Raw genomic sequence first — 22,833 nt, forward strand, 5'->3', positions numbered from 1 at the left:
AGGAGAAATGGAAGCAGGCTTTTGAAAGAGAGAAGAGTAATATATTTCTTCTGGATTGTGGAATGAAAGATTATCACACCTTGTCATGCTATTCAGAGTAAAGTTGATATCTTATTTAGTCCTGTTGAATCAATATTGTTACACTGACCCTCAGTGAATGCTTCCAGGGAGTCATCTGTGCAGTGTTAACAATTTGCTTATAATAACTGTTTTCTCATTTTATGCAGCTCCCTCCAGCTTTGCATCACAATTTGAAAAGAAGGGTTATAGAGAGATTCAAGAAATCCCTCTTCAGCCAGCAGAGTAACCCTTGCAATTTGAAATCTGAAATTAAAAAGGTACAGTATTCGACCTTTAGGAACTCTTCTTTGGCTATCAAAAACACATCATAAGAGTTAAATTTTCTGTTTTGTACTTTACATTCCATCCTCTATTCAAGGATCTTATCATTAACGGTTTGTTTTAGTCCTTTCAAGCTGCTATAAAAAAAGAGATACCATCAACTGGGGAGCTTGTAATGGCAGATTGCTCACAGTTCTGAAAGCTGGAGGTCCAGTATCAATGGGCCAGCATGGTCAAGTTTGGTACAAGCCTTCTTCCCATTTATAGACTTGTGACTTTTTCCTGTCCTCACATGGCAAAGAAGCAAGGAAACTGGGAGCTCTATGTAAGGACACTTTTTTTTGGAAGAGCACTTCCATAGGGGCCCTGCCCTTATGGCCTAATTACCTCACAATGACCCTACCTCCCAATACCATCACCTGGTAGGGTTAGGTTTCAGGAGAGAAATTTAAAGTGATGCAACCATTCAGATCATAGCGCCACTTATGATACAAAATTGAGGATGTCTTTGCCTTTGCCTTTCTCACCTTTATTTCTGTGGCCATCATGTCAGAAAACTAATAGTTCTTTCAGTATAATTGCACATGTTTTCCTAGGAATAAATGTTATTAAATATCTTTAATTAATATATATATTTTAGCCTTTTTCAAGAGAATTCTATTCCAATATTTTGTTAGAACCTTCTCCAACAAGCCTGTAAATTGGGCTATGCCACTCTGAACAAGTCATTTAACTATCTGAAGCTGTGATTTTTAATCTCCTATGAGGGTAGAATGAACCATGGTTGACTGTTGAACAACATGGGGATTAGGGGCACTGATCCCCTGCTCCCACACAGTTGAAAATCCATGTATAACTTTTTAAAAAAGATTTATTGGGATTCTGGGTGGGTCAGGGGTTGAGTGTCTGCCTTCGGCTCAGGGTGTGATCCCAGGGTCCCAGGATTGAGTCTCACATCGGGCTTCCTGCATGGAGCCTGCTTCTCCCTCTGCCTATGTTCCTGACTCTCTCTTTCTGTGTCTCTCATGGATAGATAAATAAAATCTTTTTAAAGAAGGAAGGAAGGAAGGAAGGAAGGAAGGAAGGAAGGAAGGAAGGAAGGAAGGAAGGAAGGAAGGAAGGAAGGAAGGAAAAGAAGGAAGGAAGGAAGGAAGGAAGGAAGGAAGGAAGGAAGGAAGGAAGGAAGGAAGGAAGATTTATTTATTCATCTTAAGAGATAGGGAGCATGAGCACACACAAGTTAAGTGAGAAGCAGAGGGAGAGAGAATCTCAACCAGATCTGATCCCCACTCCCTGACTGAGCATGGAGCCAGCCATGGGGCTTGATCTCATGACCCATGAGATCATGAGCTGAGCTGCAACCAAGAGTCAGACGCTTAACTGACTGAGCTACCCAGGTGCCCCGAAAATCCACATATAACTTTTGACTCCCCCAAAAACCTTAACAACTAACTGCTTACTATTGATCAGAAGGTTTGCCAATGACATAATAGGGGATTGACACACATTTTGTATGTTATGTGTTATATACTGTACTCTTACAATAAAGTGAGCTAGAAATAAGAAAATGTTAAGGAAATCATAAGGAAGAGAAAATACATTTTCAGTACTGTACTGTAAGAAATCCACTTGTAAGTGGACCCATGCAATTCAAATCTGTGTTGTTCAAGGGCCAATTGTATTTCTAAGCTGCTTTCCATCTTTGACATTCTAGAATCTCCTAGACCTTGGGTGTTAGTAAATATTTCTATTCATACACACAAAAACTAAATCACAAAGAAGGTAAATTAACCAGACAGAAGGAAAATTGGTTGTCTCTAATTAGCACAACTTGATGACAGGAAATCCCTTTGTCCTGGCTGATAGCCATTTCTATACATTGGGAAGTGTTTACAAGCCCTCCTTCTCCCCAGAATTAATCTCCCCTTTCTCCAAGCAGTTTGGGCCTGCTCCAGTTTTATCTATATATTTTTTAAGTTTTATCATACACTTAAACTTTGAAACAGTCAGGTGGCCAATGAACTTCTTCATTAAAGTTTCTTTCTCCTTTAATGGATCCAATTTTTTTTAAAAAAAGGATTTTATTTATTTATTCAGAGAGAGAGAGAGAGAGAGAGAGGCAGAGACGACACAGGCAGAGGGAGAAGCAGGCTCCATGCAGGGAGCCCAACATGGGACTCGATCCCGGGTCTCCAGGATCACACCCCGGGCTGCAGGCGGCACTAAACCGCTGTGCCACTGGGGCTGCCCTAATGGATCCAATCTTAAGCATAAATGTACTTCTTATTCAGGCAGTATGATAGGCTCTTTGATAAGAAATGCAAACAGTGTGTTTGCTCTGTTGCCTTACATCAGTGATGTCTGCAAATACACAAACGAGGTGGAAAAAGAGATACAGCAGCAGGTAAACAAAACATAAACCCTACCTCATCAGAGATGAAAGAGCACAATTTCTTTCAAGGATTGTGTTGGCAAATCAGGCCAAGAAACAAAGCTTGAGTAGCTCAAAACAGAAGTGGAGGATACTGCCGATATTTATTTTATTATATTTACATATTATATCATGAATACCAATAAATATATTTTAGGGAGGCAGAGACTCAAATCTCCCATGAAAAATATTACATGTTGCCAAGTTTTTATGCTCTTATTAAAATATATGCAGAATAATCCAGTTTGTACACAAATCTATTTTAACAGAAATCCCAGCTTTAAGAGATGAAAAGTGCCTACAGCAAACTGATGCACGAAGGTGCCTCTGACTCTTCCCCTGATGCTGTGATTTTCCACCAGTGCACGTCCTTAAAGCTGATCACTTTCTCTTTTGTTACTGACGTCTATTGGTTTGCATCCCTTCCTTGCTCTCTTTCTCTTCTCTCCTGATAGAAAAAAGATACTCTTTTGTTAAAATGGTCCCACCTACCTTGTCAGCCTACCTCTGTGCAGTGGCGGCACCTCTCAGAGCACTTACCTTCTGTCCTCGGTTTGGGGAGTGAAAACGAATTAATGGGGTGGTAGAGAGTGTTCAGGGAGTCTGAGTGAGGGAACTCAAGGGGGCACAGACTTAACCTTCTTTTCAACTTTGTTTAGAGGCAGATTAAATTCTCCTTTGAGGAATGCTCTGGTCCCCTTCTCGGGTACTACATGCTCCTGGTGATTCATACCACTGTGGTGTTTACCCTCCCGATCATAGAAGCAGGTCTGCTCTCCTGTGCACGAAACGGATCTTCTGCCTGGAATATTAACATACTTCCTTTTCTCCACTGCTGAACTGAGAGGCCAGCTCCCCTGTAAAAATCTCTCTCAATTTCCTGTTCAGAATTAATCTCCCCTTTCTCTGTGCTTCAGTCACTTTTTCACTTACATTGTCATGTTTTAATTTTTTAAATTTTTGTAAAGGTTTCATTTATTTATTCATGAGAGACACAGAGAGAGAGTCAGAGACATAGGCAGAGGGAGAAGCAGACTCCCTGTGGGGAGCCCGATATGGGACTCAGGATCATGACCTGAGCCGAATGCAGACACTCAACCACTGAGCCACCCAGGCATCCCCATTGTTGTTGTTTTATCTGGCTTGGATTTATGTTTTTCCCAAAGGCAGTGAGTATGTTGTATTAATCTTTGATTGCCTAGAGTCTCACACAGTGCCTGGCACATGGCAGATGTGTGATTGTTGAATACAGAGTATATACTATATTGATAATAATCTATATTGGTACTATTCCTTATTGATATATATAACATATGATATATATTGATACATATAATATTTGTATAATTTTTATTAATATAAAGAGAAGCCCTCCTGTCCTCATTTAAACACAAACGAGAAAAGTTTGTGGTCTCTATTTTTCTCCCTTTCTAGTCTAATCTTTTGTTAGTCATAATTTTTGTTCAGAAATGGATCTTTCATTCCCTGTATAATCTTGGTGGAGTGGCCAATTAGCCTTTGACTAAAACAGTCATCCCCAAAGGACTGTTGAAGAAGCAAGCAGTGACAGCACATAAATGCATTTGATTTCCACCTTCTCCCCTGAAACTAGTCCTAAAATCCAGGGACTCCATGTCTCCAGTTTGAGGAATCATTATGGGATGATTGTACCTTCTGATAAATGGCCTAAGACCCGGCAGGATATATAGAAGAGTGAAAAAATAGAAAAGCCCTTTTCTAAGAAACTAAGCTCTTTATTTATGACTTACTTAAGCTGATCTTCAGTCCAGTCTGCTCAGCCTTGGCTAAAATTGTGAGGAGAATAAAGCATGTGAGTAATTGTACAGCATTTGGGAAACTAGGATTTTCGGCATGAGAGGAAGGAGAAACAGAAACAAGATGGAATATATTCATTCAAATTAGAATTGGAAATACCAATATGAAGGAGTATGAATTTATGATAATTCTTTTCTTTAAAAAACTACACATATTTCTTAATATTTTTACTAAGTTGTTTAGAAACTAAGCAAGCGGCAGTGAGCTCCCTTGGAAATATAACTGATAGCAGCTCTAGAGCAGAAACTAAAAGGGATTAGATGGAATGTCTTGACATAATAGATCATGTAGCGAAGATGCCTTCAAGGATTACTGAGGATGTGTCAATAGGACTCAGGAGTCAACTTAAGGAGGCTATCTATTGGATAATTAGAGCATCAATAAGAATAATAACTGCAGTGGATTGAAAGCATTAAATAAAGTTTCAATCTAAGAGTTCATGAGAGTAAAAAAAAAAAAATCCCTCATTGGTTTCCTTCGGAGGACGCTAAGTAACCAATTCATTATTTTCAAAACTACTTACAGAAGGAAAGAATCAAACCTTTTTTCTGCCATTGCCTTAAGAATTTTATCCCAGGGTAACTCAACTGATAAAGGGGGGAGTTTCTTATTAAAGTAATACTTCAGGGATCCCTGGGTGGCGCAGCGGTTTGGCGCCTGCCTTTGGCCCAGGGCGCGATCCTGGAGACCTGGGGTCGAATCCCATGTCGGGCTCCCTGCATGGAGCCTGCTTCTCCCTCTGCCTATGTCTCTGCCTCTCTCTCTCTCTCTCTCTCTCTCTCTCTCTGTGTGTGTGTGTGTGTGTAACTATCATGAATAAATAAATAAAATCTTTAAAAAAAATAAAGTAATACTTCAGCTAATAAGAACCAGAGGTATAAAAATACCGTGTTGCAGCCTCTAATGAAATAATGGAGCTAGACATCATCACCAGTGGCTTGCTAATGTCACCGAAAGAGGGGCATCCAGATGTTATAGGTCTCCTGACAGACATGCAGTACCATCTATGAAATATATTTGCTAAAAGTTTGGATCTGCATCTGAGGAAGCTTCTATTTTGGGTGTGAGCAGACTATGGTTTTTGGAAATAAAGTTATTGGAACCCAACCACATAAATTCACTCATGTTATCTATGGTTGCATTCACATTATAGGCACAGTTGAGGAGCTGTGACAGAGACTACATGGCCTGTAAATCTGTAAACATTTATTATCTGGCCCTCTACTGAAGAAGTTTGCCAATCTCTGCTCTACATCTAGCTACCCACTTGCAGCAAGTACATGGGCCAAGAGAACATGTTAAATGACACCATGGGGATAGTCAGAAAATCCAGGCTGGGGAATTCTACTGGAAAAATGACATCTTTTCTTAAATAAATAAATTGCAAGGAGAAGAGAGCACTTCTCTTTGGTTCCTAATCTGTACTTCAGCTCAGATCAGCAATGTCAAGCTTACGTTATTCAATAGCTGGCATCTCTTTAATTCCTAACTCCAGGATTCTGGCTCTTTTCCAATTAGTAGGCTGTCTCCTCTTCTGCTTTAATTAATGTCTTTTTATGCACATTAATAATTACGCCTTATATTTGCCTAGCCCTTTTCAGGGCCTGATGAGGGCATCATAAATCAGCAGTGCCCACCTGTTTGGACCAAGTGGAGAACTTCCTATAGCAGGGCTGTCCCGCCCAGTGGCGGGGGGGGGGGGGGCACTATTCATCTTCTTCCTAGATACCACCTTCAGTGTCTGAATGGAGATCCTGAGAGGATGAGCTCCTGGTTGTAGACTGCCTTTTTTGAGTTTGGGAATTCTTTGTTAGAAACATAATCTTTGGTGGAAATATAAACAGCGCATCAGCTTCCAGGGGAATTAGGGGTGACGGGAGTGATGCTATGTGCATCCCATGGAGTGTGGATGATAGACCATCCATGTGGAGGTGCACATGCATACGTGTGTGAGTGCTTAAGTATCAGAGAATAGTGAGTATAAACACTGGTCATGTCTGTCAACAAAGTGGCCTATAAAAACTTTATTAGAAAGAAGCTGTAGGTTAGAGAAGATGAAAAATAAGACAATATATTATGTCTTAACATGTTATAACAGTCAAAAAGGACAGGAAAATCTAAAGGAAAAAAGATCAGAGGACTGGTGAGTGATGTGTGGTGTAAGACGTCAAAAATTTTCTCACTTCTGTCACCTAATTTCATTTATACTGTTTCATTTCCTTCAGAGTCCTACCTCCACTGATTAGATTCCAAATAATTGGTGTAGTTGTTCTGCAGCAAAGGCAACCTTATTTTATGATAAGGAAAAGAAGATACAGTTCAGGAATTTAATGAAGATTACATTTTTTTTGTTCCTTTTTTTATTTCTCATTTAGGTTTTGGCACTATATTCTCAATTGAACAGTGAAGTGCTAAAATTGCTCAATGCTTGCTCCAAATCAGTGAGTTCTGGGGGAGCGGGGTAGTAACAATGATACAGTCTGTTTTCTCTCTCGTTTTTTAAAGATTTTATTTATTTATCTGACAGAAGAGAGAACAAGCAGGGGGAGTGGGAGAAGGAGAAGCAGACACTCCCCTGAGCAGGGAGCTTGAAGTGGGGCTCAGTACCAGGACACTGGGATCATGACCTGGGCTGAAGGCAGATGCCTAACTGACTGAGCCACCCAGGTGCCCCCAGTCTGTTCTCTAATATTTACTTGGCTTAGTTCAAAAGGATGTACAGTCCTTTGCTCTTTAGAACTGTAGATACTATGTTTAATAGTTTATATAAACTATGTTTATTCAGAGCAGGAGAGCCCTTTTATGTCAGTTCAGAAGGAGGGTCTTAAGGATTCCTCCAAACAGAACGTATATGCCAAAGATGGGAGTACCTCTCTAAGCTGAATGTTTGAGAGGAGAGAGTGCCCACATAGCACTGGTCCAGGACTGCTGAACTACCTCAGCGCCTCTGGCAGCCATCAGGGCAGCTGCTCTGAACAGTTAGTTCCGTGGTAGCATCCACATCCTTCCTACTGGGTGACCATTTTCTTGCCTAGCTGGTATGTCCAGAATTGGACTCTCTACCTTCTTCCTCCTTCCTGCATCTGCATCACTATTACTGGAGGCATGTTTTCCTTCCACTCAGTCTTTAAACTTTGCAGTCATGTTTGGCTGCTCCATGTTATTTATTTTGTTCCTTAAGTCATTAACATCTTTGGATCTTCTTTGCATAGGCGGTTTTGCTTGCCCTTTGATGTGAAAGCCCTGGGTCATAGCCCTGGTTCTGCCACTTACTAGCTATGCTCCTTGAGCACATTCCTTTTCAGTGTCCCCATCTGTAAAACTGGGATAATGCTTACCTTGGAGGTAGTTGCAAGAATCAGATGGAACATCCAGTATGTCTAGAATGTTTAAGTACTCATAAGTGGCTGTAGGCACTACTGGTATTATTAGGGAAGGGTACTTGATCTTCCTCTTGGTTACCACCTAGTTCCAACTCTTAGCACTTCTTGCTGGTACTACTGTCACAGTTTCTTTGCTGACCTCCCCTTTCTCCAATCCATCTTGCCAGACTAAGTTTCTAAATACTGCTTTTTTTTTTTTTTTTTTTTTTTTAAGCATACCAAAAAACCTTAGTGGCCTCCAGTTTCCTGCCTCACCATCTAAACCCTGGCATCTAGTTTTTGGGGCCCAGCCTCCAGTTTCCTGCCTCACCATCCAAACCCTGGCATCTAGTTTTTTGGGCCCACATTATTTGCAGGAGCCTTCTCTAGGTCTACATCCACCCTGACATCTCTAGCCCCATGCAGACTGTCATGCAATTGTGTCCAGAGTGATCCTTTCAGAACAGAAATCTGACCACGCCACACATGCACACACACCCAGAAAGCTGTTCAGGGGCTCTAAGCATAAACTGCCAAATCCTCCCCCCAGTATTCACAGTCCCATTTGGTCCAAGCCCTGCCCATCTTTCTTTTTATTTTATTTTATTTTATTTATTTTATTTTATTTCATTTTTTTATTGGTGTTCAATTTGCCAACATATAGAATAACACCCAGTGCTCATCCCATCAAGTGCCCCCCTCAGTGCCCATCACCCAGTCACCCCCACCCCCCTGCCCACCTCCCCTTCCACCACCCCTAGTTCATTTCCCACAGTTAGGAGTCTCTCATGTTCTGTCTCCCTTTCTGATATTTCCCACTCATTTTTTCTCCTTTCCCCTTTATTCCCTTTCACTATTTTTTATATTCCCCAAATGAATGAGACCATATAATGTTTGTCCTTCTCCAATTGACTTATTTCACTCAGCATAATGCCCTCCAGTTCCATCCACATCGAAGAAAATGGTGGGTATTTGTCGTTTCTAATGGCTGAGTAATATTCCATTGTATACATAAACCACATTTTCTTTATCCATTCATCTTTTCTACCCTCATCTCATACCTGTCTTTCTCTTTGTTGTCCCATACCAGCCACAGGTACCATCTGTGGTCTGTCTGCTTTCTCCTGTGTCTTTGCAAATGCTTGTTTTCCTGCCTCTCAAGATCTTCCGTCTCCATCCTTTACTCATCCTTACTCATTCTTTCAGCTCTCAGCATAAGTGTCTTTTTTTTGGGGGGGGGGGACTTTCCCGTCTAAGGCAAATCTGCTTGTTACCTCCTAGAACCATAGGCCCATCCTTCTGTACATTCAGCACAGTTGCAATTTCACATATATCCAGGTGTGAAATGTATTTCACAGATGTATTCCTCCCTAATTAGGCAGTAAGCTCCCAGAATACAATTTTTGGCCACCATGGGCTGTTTTCATTGTTTAGATCTGTGTGTGTGTGTGTGTGTGTGTGTGTGTGTGTGTGTGTGGCATTTGATAGCTGATAAAAAAATCCCTGCTGAATTAATGAAGGGTGTTTGCTTTCCTCTCTTCAATCTAGATCCCCACACTTCTATAACATGGACTTTTGTCATATCCCTTTCATCACCTTGCTACTGGTATGCAGTGCCCAGGCTTTGCCCCCCCCAAGTTCTACTCACCTGGAATGTCTGCTTTGCTTCCTTGCATCCACCCAAATCCATCCTTCAAAGCTTGGCTCCAGTGTTTCTGCTGCAGAGCTTCTAAAAATCCTGCTGGTCTTCATGAAACATACCTCCTTTTGGAAGCTGAGAACTCCCTACCTCATTTTACACTTCATTGTTTATTCCTTTGCTCTGTCGTTCAAGTACATTAGCCTCTTTCCCCAAGCAAGTTGTAAATCGTTTCGTTGCTGTGTCCTCCTTGGTGCCCAGCATAGTGCTGATAGTCTGGGGAGGTCATTGGTATATGTGATTTGATGGTTTTCATCTCTGTTTTACAAAACCTGCTCAGATCATAACATATAGTAAGAGGCAAAAAAGATGTGCTAGAAGAACATGTATGTCAAAAAAACTGAACTGGAGAAAGTTCTGAGAGTTTCTGTAATAAAAATAAATGTATTCAAACATAAGACTAATGAATTTTCGCCCTTGCCTTCATCCACGGGCATCCTTCTGAGGGTTTGCAGTTCTTTTTTTTTTTAATAATAAATTTATGTTTTATTGGTGTTCAATTTGCCAACATATAGAATAACACCCAGTGCTCATCCCATCAAGTGCCCACCTTAGTGCCCGCCACCCAGTTACCCCCACCCCCTGCCCACCTCCCCTTCTACCACCCCTAGTTCGTTTCCCAGAGTTAGGAGTCTTCCATGTTCTGTCTCCCTTTCTGCTATTTCACACTTATTTTTTCCTCCTTTCCCCTTTATTCCCTTTCACTATTATTTATAGTCCCCAAATGAATGAGACCATATAATGTTTGTCCTTCTCCGATTGACTTGTTTCACTCAGCATAATACCCTCCAGGTCCATCCAAGTTGAAGCAAATGGTGGGTATTTGTCGTTTCTAATGGCTGAGTAATATTCCATTGTATACATAAACCACATCTTCTTTATCCATTCATCATTCAGTGGACACCGAGGCTCCTCCCACAGTTTGGCTATTGTGGACATTGCTGTTAGAAACATCGGGGTGCAGGTGTCCCGGCGTTTCATTGCATCTGTGTCTTTGGGATAAATCCCCAGCAGTGCAATTGCTGGGTTGTAGGGGCAGATCTATTTTTGACTCTTTGAGGAACCTCCACACAGTTTTCCAGAGTGGCTGCACCATTTCACATTCCCACCAACAGTGCAAGAGGGTTCCCTTTTCTCCGCATCCTCGCCCAACATTTTTGGTTTCCTGCCTTGTTAATTTTCCCCATTCTCACTGGTGTGAGGTGGTATCTCATTGTGGTTTTGATTTGTATTTCCCTGATGGTAAGTGATGCAGAGCATTTTCTCATGTGCATGTTGGCCATGTCTATGTCTTCCTCTGTGAGATTTCTGTTCATGTCTTTTGCCCATTTCATGATAGGATTGTTTCTTTGCTGTTGAGTTTAATAAGTTCTTTATAGATCTTGGAAACTAGCCCTTTATCTGATATGTCATTTGCAAATATCTTCTCCCATTCTGTAGGTTGTCTTTTAGTTTTGTTGACTGTATCCTTTGCTGTGCAAAAGCTTCTTATCTTGATGAAGTCCCAATAGTTCATTTTTGCTTTTGTTTCTTTTGCCTTCATGGATGTATCTTGCAAGAAGTTACTGTGGCCAAGTTCAAAAAGGGTGTTTCCTGTGTTCTCCTGTAGGATTTTGATGGAATCTTGCCTCACATTTAGATCTTTCATCCATTTTGAGTTTATCTTTGTGTATGGTGCAAGATAGTGGTCTAGCAGTCATCAAAAACCTCCCAAGACACAAAACTCCAGGGCCAGATGGCTTCCCAGGGGAATTCTATCAAACGTTTAAAGAAGAAACCATACCTATTCTACTAAAGCTGTTTAGAAATATGGAAAGAGATGGAGTACTTCCAAACTCGTTCTATGAGGCCAGCATCACCTTAATTCCAAAACCAGACAAACACACAACAAAAAAAGGAGAATTATAGACCAATATCCCTGATGAACATGGATGCAAAAATTCTCAACAAGGTACTAACCAATAGGATCCAACAGTACATTAAGAAGATTATTCACCATGACCAAGTAGGATTTATCCCCGGGATGCAAGGCTGGTTCAACACACGTAAAACAATCCATGTGATTCATCATATCAGCAAGAGAAAAAAACAAGAACCATATGATCCTTTCAATAGATGCAGAGAAAACATTTGACAAAAATACAGCATCCATTCCTGATCAAAACTCTTCAGAGTGTAGGGATAGAGGGAACATTCCTCAACAACTTAAAAGCCATCTACAAAAAGCCCACAGCAAATATAATTCTCAATGGGGAAGCACTGGGAGTCTTTCCCCTAAGCTCAGGAACAAGACAGGGATGTCCACTCTCACCATTGCTCTTCAACATAGTACTAGAAGTCCTAGCCTCAGCAATCAGACAACAAAAAGACATTAAAGGCATTCAAATCGGCAAAGAAGAGGTTAAACTCTCCCTCTTCGCCGATGACATGATACTCTACATAGAAAACCCAAAAGACTCCACCCCAAGATTGCTAGAACTCATACAGCAATTTGGCAGTGTGGCAAGATACAAAATCAATGCCCAGAAGTCAGTGGCATTTCTATACACTAACAATGAGACTGAAGAAAGAGAAATTAAGGAGTCAATCCCATTTACAATTGCACCCAAAAGCATAAGATACCTAGGAATAAACCTAACCAAAGAGGTAAAGGATCTATACCCTAAAAACTATAGAACACTTCTGAAAGAAATTGAGGAAGACACAAAGAGATGGAAAAATATTCCATGCTCATGGATTGGCAGAATTAATATTGTGAAAATGTCAATGTTACCCAGAGCAATTTACACATTTAATGCAATCCCTATCAAAATACCATGGACTTTATTCAGAGAGTTGGAACAAATTATTTTAAGATTTGTGTGGAATCAGAAAAGACCCCGAATAGCCAAGGGAATTTTAAAAAAGAAAACCATAGCTGGGGGCATCACAATGCCAGATTTCAGGTTGTACTACAAAGCTGTGGTCGTCAAGACAGTGTGGTACTGGCACAAAAATAGACACATAGATCAGTGGAACAGAATAGAGAATCCAGAAGTGGACCCTCAACTTTATGGTCAACTAATATTCAACAAAGGAGGAAAGACGATCCACTGGAAGAAAGACAGTCTCTTCATTAAATGGTGCTGGGAAAAATTGGACATCCACATGCAGGGCTTGCAGTTCTTAAGCTGAAGGAGATGGCTTATGTAAGAGGCATAGGGAACCTTGAACATTCCTCTCCTTAAGGTTTGAATCAATGAAAAGGGCATATCCTTGTCTTCATAAAATGGCTATCTCGACCTTTCCAGCTCACAACTCATGTACTTTACTATGCAGTTTAAAACACCATCCTGCCTGTGAAGGAGTTAGGATTCCAATGTGTTTACCTAATAATTAAGTTGACTTAACTAAGCTTTCTATAATTAGGATGAGCATTTCAGGCAGCCAAATTACTCCTATGCTCAACCACATGAAAAACAATCCCATCTGAAGTCATTTGGAAGGCAACACTAGGAAATCATTTTCAGCATTACAAGAGATATTAAGAAGCTTAGTTGAGCAACCTACTGGCTTGGCTGCGAGAAATACAGTGTTTAGGCCTACCTCTGTGGCATCCTAATAGCAGTGTTGAGAATGTTATTAAGCATGTGACTATCAGATCTTCCCGCATTACAATATATTATAATCTTGTCATTTTACAGAAGGGTTGTGAGTTTTATCATTTGTCACTGAAGGAAAATAAATTTTCTAGAATAAAAAAGAATGGCACCATAGTTTTTTTCTAGAGTGTAATACTCATTGGCAACATGGAGACTGGTAAACACAAAAATAATTTGTTATTAGTAGTGTCCAAAGTGCACAGATGGAATAATTATCAATTGTTCATATAAAATGTTCTTATTAAGGTATAAAGTGCATAATGCATCCAGTAAGGTACCTGTACAGCTCCATGGACTTTTACGTACATATTCCCCCGGGGTGACTACCACCTGTATCACTATAGAACCTTTCCAGTACTGAAAAAGGCTCCTGCCTGCCTTTTCCTAGTCCTCTGCCACAATGTAATCATTATCTTAATCTTCATTGCCATTGGTTAGTTTTGTCTGATTGTGAAAATGCCTATACGTGAAGTTATACATTATGTCTTCTTTGGTGTTATTTGGCTTCTTTTGCTTAACATTCCTTCATGTAGCTGCTCTTTGTTTTTTTTTTTTTTTGTGTGTGTGTGTGTGTGTGTGTGCTTTAAAGAATCACATTGGATGAGCACACCACAATATACCTATTCTTTCTGTTGACATTTGGATTTTCTCCAGTTTTGGGTCAGAAGTCCTCATTTCTCTTGTGTATTTACCTAAGAGTTGGAATGCAAGATCATACAGTAGACATATGTTGCTGAATCTTAATGAATACTGCCAGTTTTCTCAAGTGATTGAACAATGGTATATTTTAATTCATGACCAGAGTATGTGAATCCAAGGTAACTACTGTTGCATAGTCCAAATTGTGACAGTTGTTTCTGGTTTATTAATAAGAATTGGCATTTTAAAATTATATTAATATAGGCATGAAAACTTGACCAGTCCAAGTGCTGGTTGGAATTAAAGGTAAAAGAAGGTTGAGAAATGTTTATAGCCTGAAATTCCACTTAAAAAATTCAGATTTGTGGAAGAGCATTAAACAATTAGAATCTTAATAAAGTCTGTCATTTAGTGAATTACTCTTTAGAGTGTTAGGGATTCATGTTTGGAGATTAAAATTAAGCAATAGTAATTTAGAAAAATGTCTTAAGAAACTTGTTTGCCTCAGTCTAGCAAGGAGGCATTGTTTAAAACAGATGCGTGAGAAACAATGATGATGTGGGCTAAACATATTGTTCTGCTGAATAATGGAGTTTATTCTTCATATGCCTGATACAAATAACATTTTGATGTCCCAAACCTATGCCATTATTTTTCTATCCATTTTTGTCCTGCTCTCATAAAGCCATAAAGTGCAGAGTTCTTTTTATTTTTTCATGTGACCAGGGAATTGTCTACCTTGCTTTCACTGTAATTTGCCTGCTTCTGATTTATAAGTTCTTTTGAAAGGAAGATGTGCCTTTATCTATTTACAAGAGATTGAAAACCACAAGCACTAAATTCTCCATGCTGAGACATAGGGAAAGAGGTCTCCTGTCATTTGCTTCTGACTGTAGAATAACCTGTGGCTTTGCCTTTTCCGTTCCAGTTATCTCAGGGATCTCCAGAACCAATCGAGCCCAACTTTTTCACAACAGATTACCATTTATTACATCATTCATCAGGTGGAAACAGCCTGTCCCCAGACGAACCAGCAGGTAATGGTCTTTACCACAGGAAATCAGGCTTTCACAAAGATATATATTGTTTGGATCAACAGCTATCCTTAAAAGATTATCTTCAATTTAAAAGAAAATAGAACTTATTTTGATTATCTATGGCAATGGTTAGAAGGGATATACAGTAGGAATATAGAAATTCCCTATAATTTATCTTACCCTGTTGTGGCAGCTTCCTTGATCATTTATTAATGCCATAAACAAACAGCAGAATCTGTGTGGGTGAATTGTATTTCCTTCTATTTCTTCTTATCTGATGAGGGAAAATCAAATACCCAAAAGCATCCAGGGAGATAAAAGGCAGAAATGAAGAGTTTGAATATTTAAAATGGAGAACATTTGAAACTTTATCTGAAGAATCCACATCAAACATATTTAATTTGTTTTTCTTTTTTACATAAATCTCTCATCGGGAGGCTATATAGCATGGGGATTAAAGGTGCAGATTCTCAAAACCTGGATACCCAAATTTGAACCTCAGCTCAAACATTTAGCACTTGACCTTGGGCAAATTATTTGGCCTCTCGAACCTCAGTTTCCTTGCCTATAAAATGGGAGTAAATATGGTCTTTGGCATTATAAGATTATAATGAGGATCAATGTAAACATAGAAAAAAATGCTTGGCCATTAGAAGGGGTACAGGATAATGTGACTCTTGTGATAATTGAACTCTAAGAAGAGGCCTTCAAGCCACTCTGAGGATTCAGAGTTCCTAAATAATATTCAAATCCCAACTAGTTAGGTCACTTGGTGTCAGGGATAGGAATGACAGTGAAAGGGGGACTCGCCATCCCCTCCTCAATTTGGGCAAATTATTTCATGTATTGATTCTCAAGCTTTCCCTACCTCTTGGACTCCTGGGTTAAAGCCAACCTGTAGGCAGAATTACATTTAAAATAATCCCCGAGAAACCCATAAGATCAGAATAAACTGGTTTCTAAAGTCTTTTGCTTTTAAAAGTGCCTCCAGGGCAGGGCAGACTTCTTACAGTAGTGATTCTGTTGAAACCAAGAGCTCTGCTGGAAGTCTCTGAGTGGCCTGAGAGGCAGTTGACAGGTGTCCAGGGCATCTGGAGGTGCCACCCCAGGGTGGAACAGGCCGGTCTCCTCAGAGCAGTCAGGCCGCAGGCTCAGACAGCAGAGCCTGCAGGCACTCTGGGGGACACTTTGGCACCGAGCTTTGAAGAGGAACTGCCAGGACTGACTCATCAGCCTCATGCCTCACCTCAACTTCAACCCATCCCTTTGTCTTTGCTCAGTGGAGGGGGGCTCCTGGGCCTCCCTGCAAACACGTGTTGATTGACTAGAGTGGAAGCTGGCCAGTGTTGCTTTGGGTGGCACTCAGTTGGGCTAGGTGCTGGTATATCATCCTTAGAACACACATCAGAGAAAGTATTGCCTTCTGGCACTAAGTACACTTTATTTCTCTCTTGGCAGTTGTAGGTAAGGGCCAGGTCTTCGTTGTTTTTCACTGTCTATTTCTGCCTCCCTCTAAGAATTCATTTTCTTTCTAGTACATATTTACTGGTTTTCCTTGTGGCTTAAGGAAAGGTTTTTAATCAGAAAACTTGCCCATCAGGTCATTTGTGTTTGGAATATGCCTTACCTTGCCTGTGCATGTGCGCACATGTACGCACATACACTCATGTGTAGGCACACACGCTTCTCTTACTTAATGGCCCAGTTTATACACTGAGAAATGCCCCTAAACCTTGTATATTACTTTGTTATGGCTGCCTCCAAAGCAGCCAGTTATTAGAGGAAGAGAAACAAAGAGTTTGAATATTCAAAGCAAGATCATTTGGAAAGTGCTTTTAAGTACTCATCTTCATCACAACTAAACTGTTTTCACTACAGTTGAGTTGTAATTACCAACAAAGTCTAACTAAGAAAATGTGAACCAAAGGTCAGACTTTCCATACCCTATCTATTTCAGGTCTGCGTACCAGCTTTGATTCAGAAGAGGGAATAACATATGAACAGATGCAGGTGAGGTTTTTGCAGTACCTTTGAACAATTTCATTTTGGTGCTTTTAATGCAATACTAATCTGAATTTCTTTTTTCTGACTTCAGACTGTGATTGAAGAAGTCCTAGAGGAAAGTGGTTATTACAACTTTACATCTAACAGGTGACTTCTAGATTTTTCTTTTAAATGTGAAGGATCAATTGGATCATTGGATGTTAGCTGATTATTCTGGATTACAGAGACTTTTTTTTTTTTCCAACTTTTATTTTAAATACTTTTAAAAAATATCTTGGCTTAGGCTAGATACAACCATAGGTAGAATGTATGTTGCCTATCTTTTGTATGGATGCAGCTGCTGTTTCTCTGTTGAAAAAAAGAAAGGGTGATAGCTTAGTGGTAATTTACTTCCAGAAAAAAATAAGAAACATAATGAAATGGAAAAGCATTTCTAGGATTTTCTTTAAAATTAAACATTTTTCCATTCTAGTAGAGCTGTAAACTCAGATTTCCATCACTGAAATCTACCCCTTATTTGTATAGAATGCAGTGGGAAATGCGACTAAACAAAGAATTACTTCTCGTGAATTTAAGATGTATTTGTGGAAAAGGGATTTATTGTTATGTATTACCATTTGCTTAGCCTAACTAAGAAACCTCAGTTTACTGGGGCTGTGTATTATCTTCTAACATAAGCACTATTTGTGCTCTAAAAATATAGTGTTTTATCACTTCTGTGCATTTCTGATTCCTGCATTTTACTGTTGGGCATAGTGTTGGCCACAAAGTTTTGAGTGCAGTTAGTTTACTTTAGAGGCAATTCTGGGAAACACTGGTAGGGGAGTGAAGAAATATTTCAATAAAGGTTTCATTTTCAAGTGAGTTACCATTGTGGCTGACTAGGACTTGATCCCACTGGGGAAATCTGAGAGCAAGTACAGAATACATACCTCAGATAACCCACTCAGGGACTGAGGGAGCCCAGGTATTTGTCCTACCATTTCCATTGGTTATATTTTGCGGCCTTTCTCACAGAGAATGTTAGTTCCCTGGCATTTCTGGTCTTCTGTAAGATGAACAGAACAGATTTCAGAGGCCAGAGAAACCCTCAGGAAAAGAAATGCAGGTGTTGGCAGCTGGAAAACAGGCCAGCATGCTACAAAGTGGCAGGGATGAGAGGATGTAGGCACTGACAGTGTCTACGAGCGAGTTGTCCCTCAACTTTCCCAAGGAGCCCCCTCATTACTGAATCATCAAATTGGTCATAAGCAACCACATCCACATTCTATGCGGCTCCAAGTTGCTTTAATTTGTTCTTTCAAAGTAGCCTTTTATGCTTGAAGGAACTGCCTTCCTTTCTGGCCATGAAGCTATCTTGTGAACACTATTTAAATCATTACAGAATTCGTCCCCAAAGATATTAGTCTGGGTAAGAGAAAGAGACCTAAAGAGCTGTTATGTTATTTATGGAAATTAGATTCTTTTTGAGGTTAGCTCCGTCTCCAACTTTTTTTTTTTATGCTTCCTTTATTTCAACAAGTTGTTCGTATGAATCACAAATAAGATTATTCAACTGCTTGCTCTTTTGGCTTGATAATATATTTCCAAAATACTACCTTTGTCAATTTAGTTCTGTTGTGATTAATAACTACAGAGAAATGAATAATTCTCATTTTCCAAAAGTATATTATTAATAGAAATCACTGTCTTCATAAATGCTCTCCTCCCACCTTCCCTGGAGAGACTTTGAATTTTCATTTTCTATTCTTGGGCTGAGTACATCCAGCTTTCCATTGTTAGGAGAAGTGTCTTTGTTTTTTACTCTTAGCCCCTTTTTATTTTAAGTGCCTTTGGCTTGGAGTTGGGGCAAAGGTTACTTTTGTCATAATTTATCTGCATATTCTTAGAGACCCAGGATTGTGGGCAGTGAATGGCTTCATACTTTTGCAGAAACTGCACTAACTGTCAGTAAAAAATGAGGTGTGTAAGATAGTTAAGAAAGCTTTTACAAGAGCACTTATTTTCCCTTAAAAATAATTTTAGTCTTATTTTTAAATTTACACTTATCCCTTTTCAGTTCTATCCCTAAGTTTTAAAAAATTCAAACATTTCTATTTCTAAAGCTTCACTCCTATATTAAAAGACATTGCAAATTTTCTCATTCTAATAGATAAAAAGATGCCTAATAATGAAGACAAAAAATTATTTAGTTATATTCAGAATTGTGAATAGAATATGGAGACATGGTTTAAATGATCAAGTTCAAGAAAAATACTTTGGATGTAGCATATATAAAATTTTCTTAAAATGCACCAAATTAAAATGAATCACTCACAAAAAATTTTTATATCCATGATATTCCCTTTTCATCTTCTTATAACAATGATAGAATATAGCTTGAGAGAAGACTCTTCACAATTTACTAATAAAAGTAACACTTGGTTGTGCTTAAATACTTGTTTACTGGTGTTCCAAATTAATTACCAAGAAATAAGTCAGCCAACACTTAGAAGCATCTAAGAGTTCTCAGGTTGGAAATACACATAGTTCAAATATGAATCAAATCAGCTATGTCAGTGATGATTTTTCCATAGTCGAAAGATTGAAGATGCTAAATATCACTGGACATGAACAGGGATTTAGAATCAATATTTTCCCTAATAGGTTCCATAGAATAGCCAATATTATCAAAGATGCTAATAGATGTTCCCTGAAAAATTAAGTTTTATGATCAAATATATTTGGGAAACTCTGAAAGTACAGTTTTCCATTTTTAGAGGATGGTGACACACATCATATTACAGAGTCTGAGATGTGCTATAAGGAAGAAATCTGTTAATCTTGTTTACTCCAGTATTTCTTCAGTCTTTCACTTGGAATACAAGTTCAGAAAGCTGCCCTAGTGATGTGGTTAGAAATGGGAAACAGTGTTTTAAATCACCTACCAGTCACCAATATCTACCCAGATCTGCTGTTGTTCTCATTGTCTTTGTCATTATCTTAACTGTCACTGTCATAGCAAAATGTTATAGTGATCTTGGTCACACAGAGAACTGCATACATAATTTCTGTATTACTAATGTTTACCACTTGAGACAGTTCAAACTTATATGTATCTACCAAACACCCAGACGGCAGCTAGATCATGAAGTCAAGACACAGCACATTTTTAGCCTAGGTCCTAGAGTGAATATTTAGTTAGGGATAGAGAGATGCCATCATCAAACTGAAGCCTCAGGATAAAACCATTATCTACTAGCTGTCTTCTGGGACAGTTCCTGTAATGGTTTAAATAATGGGGAGACTGCTAGGATTGTTGGTTAGCAAGACTATCTTAGGCACAATAATGTTGTGTTAGAAAAATGAAATTATAACAGAAACAGAAATAGCAGCAGGGAGCCCTAGGCAAAATGGGGGATTCCTCATTTCTAGGCAACCAGGAAGGGAGAGGAAGAAAGTAGTGTAAAGACAATGAAATAAAGTCAGAATAAACATGGCCAGCCCAAAGCACACTATTCTTGATCATTTGCAGGGGTGAATGATTAATTATATTATACATTCATAAACAGTTAGCTTCCTTACCAGAAGGTGATAGCCTTGCATGCCTTGATGTTATCATTGTTGTTTGTGAGAGTAAAACTGTTTGAATCCTGCAGGTGAATGGATGGCAGGCATATCCTCCTTATAAATTTAGGAGTACATGTTAACATTTTTAACAGTGAAATCTGTATTAAGAAATAGAATTCAAGGGCAGCCCGGGTGGCTCAGCAGTTTGGCGCCTGCCTTCAGCCCAGGGCTTGATCCTGGAGACCCGGGATCGAGTCCCACGTCAGGCTCCCTGCATGGAGCCTGCTTCTCCCTCTGCCTGTGTCTCTGCCTCTCTCTCTCTGTCTGTGTCTCTCATTAATAAATAAATAAAATCTTTAAGAAAAAAAAGAAGTAGAATTTGTAAGAGAAGAAGAAATCTACAGTTTGCATTGCTTTTTCTCCCAATTAACTGATAACATGTAAATTAAATGTTTAATACTACAAGCTACTTTGAATAGGTGTTTGTTTTTCCATAAAGGATTATCATTTCCAATGGAGTTTGTAATTTGAGAAAGACTCAGCAAAAGGGGGCTTTCTAAAAATGCCCCATTCTATTATGTTTAGAATCACCTGTTCTTCACTGTTATCTATTTACATATATCCCTGAGCCGCTGCTTTTGAAGTTGAATGTGTGAAGTCAAATGTATGTGATTATAAAGAACTCTTTTCACTTCTGAATCTTCTAGATATCACTCCTATCCATGGGGGACCAAGAATCACCCAACCAAAAGATGAAAACCCTGCATTTTGAATGGACTTCATTTTCCTAGTGAAGTTCAAGTTCTAGACTTCAGCTCTACCAGATGCCCAAGGATTGGGAGCTGCTGGAAGAGTGTGGAAAAGACCAAGATGCCATGGAACCACCAGGGCCTCTCTCTGGAGGTCCTGTGCTAGGTTATGTGGCCGTGGCAGCATGCGAAGGCTCTGTTCGAAGGCTACCTCGGATGCGGTAGACACAGGATGACAGGGCTCTCAGTGTACTCCTGGGAGAAAATGCTGCAAAATTCATCTGTGGGGAGAAAACTTGCACCTCACAGAACTTTCCTCCAAGTTAAAAAAGAAACAACAACCAAAAAAAACAAACAAAATGTCATCTTTTTCAATGGAATGTTTTATATTTAGGATTACAGAAACTATGTTTAAAGGCATCTAGCCTTCTATGTATAAAAATAGTTTTAGAGAATATTAAAGACCCCAGAGTAATAATATATTGGGCAATTCACTGTATTCACCTCTATTTTTTATTTTAAAAGAAATTCAAAATAGGTAATTGAATTTTGTTGTTGTTACTGTTGTTGTTGTTTTAAGGAAAGGATTGGTCCTCTCTTAACCAGTGGGTGCTAGTGGCCTGAAGACAGTAGACAGTATTTGTAACCTTTGCACAGACTCTGGGAATAGCTGTCAAATTGTTGGATGTAAGCTAAACTAATAGAATATATTGCTGTACAGTGTGTGTGTGTATACTATATATATATATATATATATATATATATATATATATATATATGGAGAGGGAGGAGAGGTTTTGATTAGGCTAATGCTTTGCTGCTAATCAAACTCATAGTGTTTTTAGAGCACTTTGAAGAGTTCATAGAATCTATGAAAGACATGCAATATTCCTTATTCTAAGTCCCTTCTCACTAAAATCGCCTATATTGTTTTAAAATATTTATTGTTTGGGAATTTGAAATGAAAACAAGTTATATAATAAAATATAAGTCCTTTATTTATTCGTTGAGGCATCCCTAAAAAACCCCCAAGAAGTCAGAATGCCAAATAATGTTCCATTCCTATGTAGGGAGACTTTATGATGAAAATTTTCTAGATTCTTATTGGGCTAACATCTCTTCAACTGGCTTATAACTGGTGTACCATCCAGAAATGCCCTTATTGCCAAGCCAGACTGCACTTCTGCTTAATGAACATTTTAATTCTATATAACTAGTAATCTGAAGGCTGAAATTAGGCTTTTTATTTACTTCTCACTGAGTCCTGGTATCTTTATTTGCATTGATATATTTTTAGTATGGGGATTTAGTTCAATATATTTACAATGGCTGAAACATAATAACCTTTTGTATAGTATGGAAAATCTCTGTGAATCTATACTGCTTTTACAATTTGTATGTTCAACACTTAAATGATACCCAAATTTCCTTTAACTAATGCCTTTGAAAACTGCCAATGAATCTTTGTCTTTAAGCCAAATTAATGATTACAAATACACTGTAAAATAACAGATGCAATTACAGTAATGAAAAATGTCAGTTTC

At 39.0% G+C, this 22,833-nt stretch overlaps 1 protein-coding gene across 1 annotated transcript in view; it reads left to right on the forward strand.

Annotated features, from left to right (window-relative positions):
• NEK10 (NIMA related kinase 10) overlaps nt 1–22,077 on the forward strand; it is a 221,021-nt gene extending 198,944 nt beyond the window's left edge. The window contains exons 34-38 of the mRNA XM_055321516.1: nt 228–338; nt 14,879–14,987; nt 16,945–16,997; nt 17,083–17,138; nt 21,248–22,077. Coding sequence (XP_055177491.1) covers nt 228–338; nt 14,879–14,987; nt 16,945–16,997; nt 17,083–17,138; nt 21,248–21,296 — 378 coding nt within the window. The 3' untranslated portion in view covers nt 21,297–22,077. The remainder of the gene's footprint in view (nt 1–227; nt 339–14,878; nt 14,988–16,944; nt 16,998–17,082; nt 17,139–21,247) is intronic.
• Nucleotides 22,078–22,833: the final 756 nt, after the last annotated feature.

The sequence above is a fragment of the Nyctereutes procyonoides genome, unplaced genomic scaffold (assembly GCF_905146905.1).
Source record: "Nyctereutes procyonoides isolate TBG_1078 unplaced genomic scaffold, NYPRO_anot_genome, whole genome shotgun sequence".
Taxonomy (NCBI): domain Eukaryota; kingdom Metazoa; phylum Chordata; class Mammalia; order Carnivora; family Canidae; genus Nyctereutes; species Nyctereutes procyonoides.